The sequence below is a fragment of the Triturus cristatus genome, chromosome 3_2 (genome assembly GCF_964204655.1).
Source record: "Triturus cristatus chromosome 3_2, aTriCri1.1, whole genome shotgun sequence".
Classification (NCBI taxonomy): domain Eukaryota; kingdom Metazoa; phylum Chordata; class Amphibia; order Caudata; family Salamandridae; genus Triturus; species Triturus cristatus.
This window is the reverse complement of record NC_140584.1, coordinates 679,419,268-679,431,440: the sequence shown is the minus strand read 5'-3', so window position 1 is coordinate 679,431,440 and position 12,173 is coordinate 679,419,268. Positions and strand designations below refer to the sequence as shown.

At 43.9% G+C, this 12,173-nt stretch overlaps 1 protein-coding gene across 3 annotated transcripts in view; it reads right to left on the bottom strand.

Moving 5' to 3' along the window:
• SPATS2L (spermatogenesis associated serine rich 2 like) overlaps positions 1-12,173 on the bottom strand; it is a 141,211-nt gene that overhangs the window by 27,739 nt on the left and 101,299 nt on the right. For 2 of the 3 annotated variants that reach the window (XM_085648691.1, XM_085648692.1), the window contains exons 9-10: positions 9,046-9,104; positions 5,457-5,566 (exon numbers count right to left, since the gene is read on the bottom strand). In XM_085648691.1, the coding sequence (XP_085504817.1) occupies positions 5,457-5,566; positions 9,046-9,104 (169 nt within the window). The remainder of the gene's footprint in view (positions 1-5,456; positions 5,567-9,045; positions 9,105-12,173) is intronic. The other variant, XM_085648693.1, reaches the window with a different exon arrangement.

Here is a 12,173-nt window from a genome sequence, read left to right as displayed (position 1 = left end):
TCTCTGGGACAAAGAAACACTGCAGGCTCGGGGACGAAGATCTTCCAGAAGTGACCCCCACTTCGAGGGGTATGTCGGGATGTAGAGGGATGGTTAGGCACCACTGGGTTGGGCACACAAGGCCGTGGGGCGTTGGGTGCAGGGGTGCCTTTAGATGTCGGATTTTCTTACCCGCTCTGGTCTCAGTAGGGGGGGGGGTCTCCTGGATTGAGGCTGCAGGCGTCATCTGGAGGCTTGAGGCAGGTCAGGGGTTACTGGATCTTGGGTCAGGATTGCCGGGGGGACCTCCTCGTGGTGTTTGTTCACTCAAACACAGGCCGGGCTCGGCGGGTGCAGAGTGTGCTGTATTTCCGGCTTCTGGCTGGCACCAGAAGCTGCAGTTCAAACACGTCCGGTGTTCACGGAGGCCTGTAGGGCTGGGGCCAAGTCAGTGGGCGTCGTCCTATTGTTAGCTCTGCACGGCTTCTTGTCCTCCTTCTTCTTTTCTTGTGGTTGCTGGATCTGAGGAAGGAAGGTTCAGGGTACCCCTAAATACTAAATTTAGGGGCGTTACAGGTAGGTAAAGGGCAGGGACCAATGGGTCCCTTGCCTAGGGTGAGGTGCACACCCTATCCTGCCACTCTCCAGTGGGAGGGGGGCAGGAGCCTGTCCCTGGTTGGCTGGGTCCCCCCATCCTCAAGATGGCAGGGACTCGAGGTTGTGCTTCACCTCGCCTTCCCCATCTTAGGGGTGGAGTTGGCAGAGGTGGGCACACCTCTCTTCCTCACTTTGTTTTTACCTCCGGGTCTCCCGCCCAAAGTGGGGGGGTAGAACCAGTGGGGACCAGTTGCTGAGTACAGCAAGTGATCTGGAGAAGCTCACAAAGGCGGCATGCCTTTGAAGCTTCCCCTTCGTGAACCCTGCCCATCCTGGGGGAGGAGGCTTGGCACCTCGTCTAAGGATGTGCATTGTTTCAGGCCCCCAAGAGAAGCAAGCTCTCGACCCAGGAGTCCAGAAACATGTCTGGTGGTGGCAGCCTGCGCAGCCACTCGGTCAGGTCACTGGGAGTTGGTCGAGCTTCAGAGGGCATCTCTAAGATGCCCTCTGTCATGCATTTTACATTAAATCCCACACTGGCATCAGTGTGGGTTTAATGTGCTGAGAAGTATAATACCAATCTTCCCAGTCTTCAGTGCAGCCATTATGGTGCTGTGGAGTTCGTAATGACAACCTCCCAGCACCATATACTCTTAATGGCAGCACTGCACTTACAGGGCCCAGGAATGGGCCTGGGCACAGTAGGGGTACAGGGCTCATGCACCTGTACCCTCACCACTGGCATAGGGCACCCAGCTAGAGGGGTGACTGGTTTGTGGGCATGGCACACAATGTGTGCCATGTCGTCTCTTTGTTTGGTTCTGCACCCAGACACTCAGCCTGCAAAGGCAGTGTGTGTGTGTGTCAGGGCACGGGGCCTCTAAGGGTGGCACAATAAATGCTGCAGCCCTTAGGGGCCTTCTCTGGTCACAGTGCCCTGGGTACCTATGGTACCATTTACCAGGGGGTGACATGTGGCCAGAGATGCCAATTGGGTTAAGGCTTTAATGCAGTTTTAGGGAAGGAACACAGGCCCTGGGTACCTGATTTTCAGGAGCCCAGGGCACACTCAGTCAAAGTACATCAGCAATTCAGCAAAAAGTGGGGGCATACCATTCAAGAAAGAGGGCACTTTCTCACAATAATATTTTGGTGCCACACCGCGCCTTACAGGGATGGCCAACCACACATCCACTAAGTGAATTTTGAGCCTTCTTTTATTTCTATTATCAACTTGCCCCAACCCTTTTTTGGTAAATATTTTACTCATCTTAATTTTTCTCTCTTCATCTGGAAATGACAACCTTTAATTTCAGGTAAGGGTTTCCGTTTATTTTTATTTTTTCAATAATGTATATTATGCAAAGCTATTACCAGCAGGTATGGCACAGCACAATCCCTTGTTCTACTGTGACCATGGACTATTGCTGTAAAATAATGGAGAAACAAAAAAAACAGCAAGGCTCTAAGCAAATAAAGGTACTAGACACAGTACTCAGACCCTCAGAGTGCTGTTTACACTGTGGAGTCATAACACATTTTCTTATTTCGGCTGGTTGTATTTCTTCATCTCTACCATGACATTCATTCATTCTCACTGTGGCCTTCTTATACTGAATGACGTCAACAGGGATACATATTAAGGCAAATCGGAGATGAATGGCCGAAGATTGCACCATTTCTGCCTCTGATGTAAATGTTCTGTGTATGTGAGGCAAGCCTGCACTGCTGCCCCATTTGATGTAACTGCTTGTGTATGTGGGGAAATGTTGATTTATATAAAAAAAATATTTTTGGTGAGTACTTACCGTTGCTAAAAGAATGATAGGTCAGATAAGAGGTTGTAACCTTTTGTATGTGAGGGAATATTAGACATCTACTGCGCGTGCTGTATCTTATATGTGTGTGAGGGAGCAGGGGACTGCATACTGCTACTGCTTCTGCTATACCTGTTCCGTGTGCATGTGAACACTGCACTGCTGCTATCCATGATGTATCTGCGCTGTAGGTGGGGCGGATTTTGCATTTATATAGACTATGTTGTACTTCTTCAGGTGATGAGGTAAGCTTGCATTGCTGTTACTCAGTTGGTACATGTTTCTCTGTCTCACAATTGAGGTGCAGAAAACGGTTACACTATTTAAAAAGACAGAAATTATAGACTTTGTCAATAATTATTTCAGTAACTCACTGGAAACCAATGTTACCTCCGCCAGATCATTTGTGTTATTTTGTTACCCTTCCAGGAAAGAAAAAGTAGCTTTAGAGTTTCTAGTAGGCACGTGGAAGTGATCACAGCTGATATTTTAGCAAAGGCATTGCTTTTTAAAGAATGGAGGTGAGATTGCCCCTTTACATAAAAACAATAACTATGACACACTGTTGCAGGCTATAGTTATTTTCAAGAAGCAACTGGAATCAGCTGAAATATATTCCATTGCAATCTACTTGACATCCCCAAATTCATATTCCAATGGCATGACCAGCGGCGGCTCCTTCGCTAAGGCGGAGGGGCGTCGCCCCACTGCTCTGCGAGCAGTTTAAAAAGGTAAAACTAAAATTATAATACCTAACGTTATCATTTTAGTTTTCCTTCCTGCTCAGGTGCGGGGCAGAGCAGGTGGGACTGGGCTTTTGCAGAGCAGGGGCCCGGGGGAGGAGTGTTCAACACACTCTAAAGTGCGCAGCACGGTTTGGCCGGCAACCCTGGGCCAGCCAAACAGTCCTGCGCTCTTCGCATGTTCCCCACCAGGCTGTATTACACAGTCTGGTAGGGAACATGCACAGCCTCCCTATCCATATCTGAGTGCCGAACCACGGCACCAGACCAATCACAACGCTGTATTACAGTGTTTTGATTTGCTTGGGGATTCTGGGAAGCTGTGTGCTTCCTGTTGCGGCGCGGAGAAGAAGTGGGAGGAGAGACGGTGGCTGGAGGCACCCAGGTAGGTAATTAAAAAAAAAATGGTATTCTTCCTCCTCTCCCCCCACAACCCATGTTCAGTAGCAGCCACTACTGGGCATGAAGCAGTAGAATACACGTAATCGATCAGTTGAAATGTGAACTCCGAAGTATGAGTTCTTCATGAACTGAATGCTGAATGGGGCCAATGACAGTTCAGGTATAGTGGTATCCCTAGTGGCTAGGGATCCACTGTTCATGAGTGGGATGATGATTCCACATGGATAGCCTGGGTTTGGGAAAACTGGGACAGATTTTGCTTGGTGGAAAATATGGCCGGTAAAATTGCTTGCGGGCAGGGTTTCCAGGCAGAAGTGCAGCATAGCTCTTGCTTGACTTCCTTGTATAACGTGTATTTGTAAACATAACATGTGTATTAGTAAAGCATCATTCACCCATAGGCATCTTTGCACTGAATAACAGATTTTTTATTGTTACCCAATTTAATTTTTTAATTTTTGTAGTTTTATAGAGTACGAACTCGACCCAAAAGTATCAGGGCGCTTTACATGAGCACCAGTTGAGTTACAGATGGACAAATTCATTTTGTTAGGCACAGGGAGATTTGGGGGCATATCAACAACAACCGGCGATAATTATCTCTAAGCGCACTTAGCGCTAGTATAATTATCGCCGGCTAGCGTGAATTTTTATCGCTGAGATAGCGTGCTATTAGCAACGCTTATCTCAATAGCGATAAAAATCCTCACTCTAACAGGCTAACGTGAGATTATCGCTGGAAACCCAGCGATAATCTCACGTTACCTTGTTGATAGGGACAGGCAAACTTAGCCATGATATCCTCCTTCCATAGGATATCATGGCTAAGTCTGAAAAATACCAGACGTAAAAAAGCAGCGTTAACCGCGGTTAGCGCTGCTTTTTTTGTCTCTAACAGGGTTAGCGACATTCTCGATAATAGGAGAAATGTCGCTTAGCGACATTTCTCCTATTATTTTACTCTGAAACGCCCCCTTTGCATCTCATTAGAGATGCAAGGGGAAGCGTAGAGTACAAGGGTGCTAACATGCAAATTTGCATGTTAGCACCCTGTTGTTGATAGGGCGCTAGTTTTATCTCTCCTTTTTTGGCTTTTAAAGCCAAAAAAGCAGAGATAGAACACTTGTTGATATGCCCCTAAGTGATTTGCCCAGAATCACAGGATGTTGAGCGTTGCTGCCGAGACTCGAACCTGGTTCCCCAGATTCAAGGTCAACCCAACACAACTTAATGGTACTCATTTTATTGACCACAGATGGATGAAAGGCTGAGTGGACCTGGCGGGATTTGAACCAGTGATTATGAGGTCGAACACAGGCCCCTGCAGTGGACTCATTAGTCAACGGAGCCACCAGACCCAGTTTACTGTAGCATGGGAGCGGTAGTCAGCGGTGTCACCTGTTAGCCCACTGCCTGCTCCTCATCTGCTGGCCTGCATAGGCCCGACGCTCCTATTTATCCAGAGCTTGTGGTAAATAGATAAGCAATTGTCCAAGGAATGCGGAATCTGCATGCAGAAAAGAACCTGACAATTCTAGGTCTGTATGGTTATTCCCTATTCCAGGGACAAAAACTCATAATTTCAAGGTGCACGGTTGGAATTATTGGCTGTAATTGCCCCCTAGTGGTTAGTATGCAGAAGATGGTTGTCCGTAATGTGACAGTCAGTGTGATTGGAAAAAAGTAAAACATTAATAGAATGAGACCACAGAAAACGCAAAGATCATTTTTCTTTATACCCTGACCATGCTGGAATATTTTTTTCATTACATTTCAACTAGCTACTAGCTATATCCATCCACAGGTCCCTAAACAATGGTGTCTTAGAATATAAATTCAAGCTTTAACAGGTTGCAGAGTTTGGAATTCCATTTGAAAAACAAACGTGGAATGAACCAAAAAATAATAGTTGACCTACCTTAATTTCTGCCCTGAGTTCAGACATCTGCGCGTCGGTCATCTGAGTGGCCAGATCTGTCATCCTCTTCAGTTGCTCTGCTTTTTTCTGGCGTGCAGTCAGGATGTCTACTGGCAAGAGAATTAGGATAAAAAGATTATTTAAACATACATCTCATTAAGTGAAAACTACAATTGGGTAGATTTGGAGGAAAAACACCAGAGAGAGCTCACCCAGTAACATACATGTTAAGTGCTGTCAGGGCCTATGCAATCACCTTTAGAGCCCATGCACAAAGCATCACTCAGGTGCCTCACATTAAAGACCGCTTTGTAATGACAATTACAGCACTGAGGAGAGTAAGTCAATTGCAAGCACTCAGCGCAGAAATCATACTTAACTATTTGCAATGATAAGATTGTCTTGAGAACACACCCTAAACTTCTACCAAAAGTGGTGTCCATGTCACACATCAGCCAAGCCATAGCCATGCTGGCTTTCTTCCAAAAGCCGGGTAACACAGAAGAAAAGCGCTGCACATCCTAGATGCAAGAATGGTGGTGCTGTACTGCATACAGGAAACACAGAACATCAGGAAATCTACCGTTTTTCGATGGGCATTCACCACAGGCACTGGGCGCAGCAGTGACCAAATATACTATTTCAAAATTGAAAGTGCAGACTGAAAGACCACTGTCATTATGTAGCAAACAAAACACGGTGGGGGATATTTACAAGGAAATGGTGCTGCATGGCACTGCACGCAGTTTAGCAGGGCTGTGTTGCGTCATTTTAAAACTGTTGGGGTGCGCCGTATTTACAAGAATTTGGTGCTAAAAAAGCTGTCTAGCGTCAACACAGATACCCTTGTGCCATAGTGTAAGGGTGTCTGTTTTGCAGGGAATAATTGTTTATGTGCAGGAAGGTGTTCCTGCCCTCACATAAACAATCTTTAAAGGTGATCTGCTCTTTCTATGCTCTTTCTCAGGACTGGGTGTGAGTGTTTGATTGGTTCTGATGCTCCGTCCATCACCACCCCCTTTTGTACCGCTTTGTTCGCCATAAGTTGGCAGGGTATGCTCAGACGTGGGTCCCTTGCTCACTTTGCCACTGGATTCAAGCAAGCCTGGCTGAAGACGGCTGAAATGCCAGAAACCGGTCCTAGGAAGCTTGTTTCCGGTCCAGGGAAGGCATGGCTTGGCAGTTCGGGCTGGACGGTTCCCATGAGGCACAGGGTCAGACTGATTTGCATATGGCCATGTCTGAGCTGGGGTGGCAGAGTGGGCTAAAGAACGGTGATGGATCAACCCAGATCTGTTGACTGGGTGTGAGTGTTTGATTGGTTCTGATGCTCCGTCCATCACCACCCCCTTTTGTACCGCTTTCTCAGAATGCAGCACACATGGAGTAAAAAGGAGGAGAAATAAAAGTCTCCTGGTTGCGCCAATCTAACGCCTGCTATTCAGTGGCATTAGTCACACATCCTTGTAAATCTCGGGCAGCGTTAAAAAGCAATTGGTTTTGCGGTGGAACGCTCACAGCAACACCTATTGAACACCCCTTTCATGTAGATACCTGAAAAAGGGACAATATTTTCAAAGCAATGTTTAGCCATGCTAAGTGGCTTAGCGGCACTTTGTAAATATGACATTTCTGTGGCACAATCCCCTTGTAAATATGCCTCTAGATGTGAAGCCTAGAGCACATTCCACCTTAAAGAAGGGGTCCACACTAACGTTCATGGCTAAGGTCTCATTGCAGAACATCTGCAAGGCAACAATACATTTATGATAAATTATTGTGTAGCTATGGAAACGTTCAAGGAGGTAGAGATTAGACAATGATTATTAAGACATTTTTTCTCCTCCACGTCCACCCCAAACCCCCCTCCACAGAGGAAGTAATACTACTAAGTAGTGTATGTACAGAATGTTAATCTAGAAGAAAATTCACACTCACATATGAGCAGTGCTTGAAATGAAAAAATAGAAGTACAGCTACCCTAGACCAGAGTACTAACTTGCTTCTGAGAGGTAGGCAAACTCCAATTAAAAGTGTTGCACCTCTGCTGAAAAGGGCAGGTACTCTCTCTCTCTCTCTCTCAAAGTAGAGAAGTGCAGGTACTCAGTACCTGTCACTTCTGGCCTATTTAAAGCACTGTCTGTAGGAAACCAGTTACTTGCCTGTAATAATAGTTTTGCATCTTGAATCTCTTTTGGATCCACATGCGACCCTCCCACTTCCACAGTAAAGGAGAATAGTGGAGGAGAGAAAGTAAAAAATAATCTAAGATGGAGGTCATGTAAGGGGCTTTGTGGACAACATTGCATTCAAAAAGGGTAGGGACAGTTTTGTAAATCAGATCCATTCACTAGATGAAGGGATTATGCACAGCGTATGAATCTAGGAGAGATTTCGCATTGCAGAAATTTGCATTTTTCATTTATGATTTTTGTTTAATCAAATGGTGCTGGCGAGACCGCTAAAGCGGTCTCTAGGCCAGGCCCTAAAATGAAGGGCATTTCCACACAAATCAGGACAGCTGGTAACTATGCTTCACAACTCATAACTGATTTGCAGAATAATTCATGACTGCAGGCAGGAAAGGAAGAGAGTTTGGAGGCAGGATTTTCAGCTGCTCATGTCATGTGTCTCTAGGACGTCAGAGGATGAAAATGTAATGTTTATTCTATCTTTCTTTTCTGCTGCAAAGTGCAATTGTATTGCAGCCCTTTTTTGTCACCGCATTACAATGGTGTAGAAAATATACCTGAAACACCAACATTTTTGGCACAAACGCCTTTGAAGTTGTTATTTTTAGCTCAAGTCCTATTTTCATTATGTTTTTAATATGCAAATCGTAAAACAATGGCACTTTGGTTTTTCATTTTTAGTAGTCGTGCAACTATTTTTATCGATTTAACATATGAGAATGTAGTTTGGAACTACAGTGTTTTCCGACACAGCCCTTTCAGAAAACCTTGAATGTAGAGCCTATTAACCTTCTTAAAGAAAACTACTCTCCTCCTCCTCCTGTAAGGGTTTCCTAGGGGAAAAAAGCAGACCCTATGGCCAGAGTATACTGGATACGGCTGAAGGCGGCGGCTTGTAGGCTTCCAGCCAGAGGTGGCGAACGGGTGATGGTTTCTCCCAAGGGAATGCCTGTGGAGCCCAGGCCTGCACCCAGATGGATCTGGGTTCAGGGTGACTGAGTCTGTAACAAAGCAAACTTGACACGGATGAAGCCTGTGCACCACGACTCAGGGTCATGGGAACTGGACAGATGATGTGATTGGAGGACATGTTCTGTGCCCAGTGAATCAACTGAAATTCAACTTTAGTGAGCTACGGACCACTAAATCCCCCATACATTGCTTTAGAAACCACAAGCGTCTCAAATAAAATCAAATATGAGGACATCCTTATTGATATACTTAATGGTGCCATTTCTGATAACACCTGCAGGCTTGCCTGAGGTCATGAGCTGTGCTCCAGAGAGGTATGTGATGATCTAACTGTAAGGCTTTCTCAGAAATATTAAAATCTAAGCTGGAATGCAGGCATCCTTTAAGGGCGGCACAGTTGCGCATTCAGTATCAATGGTACTTACAGGCTTCATGGTTAACCTTGTCAATTTCTGACATCAACGTCACCTCGCGTTCTATGATGCTGAAAGGCAACAGAATAAATGAATGATTATCCAGCCTATGATAGCAGTCATTTCAAAACTGTACAATGTTGTGTCTCTTGTCAATGCTTGGGCACCTGCGCTTACATACATCAGACATCTACTCTACACAGCACCAGTCCTCTGGGGTCTCCAATCTCAAAACATCTAAGGAGTGCTCCATATTTCAAATATACATTTATGAGCTTTAGAAACTGCAACTGGTACTCCACCAAGTTTGTATTTAGGAACTGCATGTAAATATCAAAATATGAGCTACAGCTTTATGAACAACATCTGAAGGTCAACTCAGCAGCATCTCCACACACTAAATATGTGTTCAATGCTGCAGCATGGTCTACTCCACCGGGGAGTAGACCATGTACTCAATGTTAGACTCAATTCATTTGATATTAGTTGGTCTATAATGTATAAGTGTTGGATCCCTCAGGTGGTTTCTTCATTTGCCCAAAGGAGGGTACATCATCAATCATTTTTGGACACCCTATTCACCTAATTATTGCGACCTTTTGAATTAACAATTCTGTACTGTGAATCAGTAAGATTTAAGTTTAGATAAATATCAATTACCTAATTAAAAGTGTTTAGTATTTATTGGGTCATTGTTTCCGTCTCTATTTGCACAGCAATATTTTTATTTTTTCTTTAATTAAGAAATTTGAAACAACAGTTTAAAAATTATCAAACCACAATTGGCAAGTATTTCTGCCTCAGGCCAAATATTAATTAGTTGGCACCTCTAGTCACTTCGTTTGTAATCTAACCTGCTGGTGCTTCCCTTTTCTTTGACACAAGTTTGTGTTGTAGCCCATAGTCCAGAGGGTTATATGGGCTCACCCTCTCTTTTTCACCTATGCAAATCGCTCACCATGGCTGTGTATATGCAGGAGCTGTCAATCTCAGGGATTTCTCCAGTCCCGGGGACTTGGTTAATCCCTAGGTTTTCCGTCCCAATGATTCATGACACTCCCACCCTTTTAGAGGTGGAAGTCATGCTGAAGCTTGAGGTTTGAGTGATCGTGGTCACCAAGTCTCAGCTTGTGACTCTGTCGGTGCTGCAATGTGGTATCATGCTCTATTAGGTTTCTCTCATTTACTTGAATCACAATTGTACCCCTGTCAAATATTTGTACATATAAATGATGTGAGTGAGGGTGTGCCTCATAATTACCATCTTATATGCCCTATGTTTTTTCCAAAGAAGGCAATAATGTATTCCAGGTTTCCTCTTTCTCCAATGGATCTCTTAACTCTATATTGAAGTAAGCTATTGATTTCAGCTGAATCCTCTCATATCTCTATGAAGCCACCCTACTATTAAATACTATTCCTAAATAATTAATAGATTAATTGATTAGTAGAAGAATCCCTGCTTTAATGGATTGGCTTATGTCTCGGTTTCATCAATATGTCACTGTTTGTCCCCACAGTTCCCAATTAGACATGCAACTTTCTTTCTGAAAAGTTATCAACATAATTTCATATCTCAGAGAGACATCTTTTGATCTTGAATGAATCCTCCAACTCAGTACAGTAGTACCTGCAATGTACTTATTCGTTCTGTTCAAAGTGCTGAATTTAGATGGATCCTATATTACATAAAAAATCTTTAATCTCAACTGCACTTCTTAGACAGTTTGCCCAAATCAGACATTTCCATCTTGAACAGTATATTTTATGTGAATTATGTTCTATACAAATACCTCAAATGGACTGAGCAGATTTACATATTAACAACTACTCTCTTTGTTTATATATTTACAGAGGCTTGTAGAGTGCACAAGGACACAACGCAACTTCAACAAACAATTGTATTTCACTTCAGCTATTTATAAAGCTTACAAATACCTATAAAGGTATCCTGGCACTGAGGTCTCATTGAGTGGATGGGAGGCTTGTTGGTAACAGATTAAATAACTATGCCATGGTTCTGAAAGGAAAATGATTTGTGGAGTAGTGAAATGCCACAGGAAGTGTAATCCAGATTATGAAAGAAAAACAGGCTACAAAAGGCTGTTGCTGGCTAGGATTTCGAGATTGCACTAGGTTGCTTCAGAAGAGTAGAAATTATGGATTTTTTCAGTAGGCTGGGTACTTTGCTCTTAGTGACTGAAGTATTCGTTAGGTTTGTGATATCTGGGGCACAAGTAGTGGTGTACTCATTAAATATTGAAGGGTTATGCTGGACTGGTAGACTGAATGTCTGATTTTAAGGTCAGGTCTAGTGACCTCTGGCTTCTTTATGGGCAGTAAACCCGTTAGAAGACACTATAGACCAGGTGTGAGGATATGTGCGCCTGTGGTGTAGAATTCACTGGGCTAGGTGTGCAGTTAGAGCACAGGTTAGTATGGAAGCCACCATTATTGTTGTATAACATGTTCCTAGGGTTGTGGCTCATTTTTTTTATTGTTTGATCCGTCTCAAAGTATGTATGTTTGTATTTCTTATGCTCTTTGATGGACTTCTGTGAATTGGTTATGACAATGGGGGCTTTTCTGAATATGTGAGAGTGTTACCCATAGGAACAACGTTACTTGCATTCCAAGTTGTATTCCTTGATGATCCTATGATAAAACCTGAATGGGCATTGATTGTGTATTGTGATGTGGAATAAGCCACATAGTTGATCTCAGTACATGCACTCTCATTGCAATGTACCATTCCCATTGCTTGCCTTCAACTGGCTTCTCTAGTTCTGTGAATAATGCTGTAATTCTCTTGAATTGTGTCATTCAAAATAGTGACAGAGCACTCAATGATTCAGGAAGTATTTGACAATTAAGTCACTAGTCTTACGGAATTTTCATTAGCTGATTGAGCATTTATCAGACCAACATTTAATAATGAGATTGCTACCACTGGTGTGTCTTGCTCACCCTTCTGTTTAGACTGGGTCTGACAGAGTTTACAAACTAGATCCATGATAGATCTTTTTGGGGAACTGTATGTGTACTTGTTTCAGGACTAATGTGACCATGGTGGTTGAAACCTGTGGTCTACCATGAAGTGGGCTGGGTATGAAGGGTGTGCTTTTTGAGCACCGGTTAGT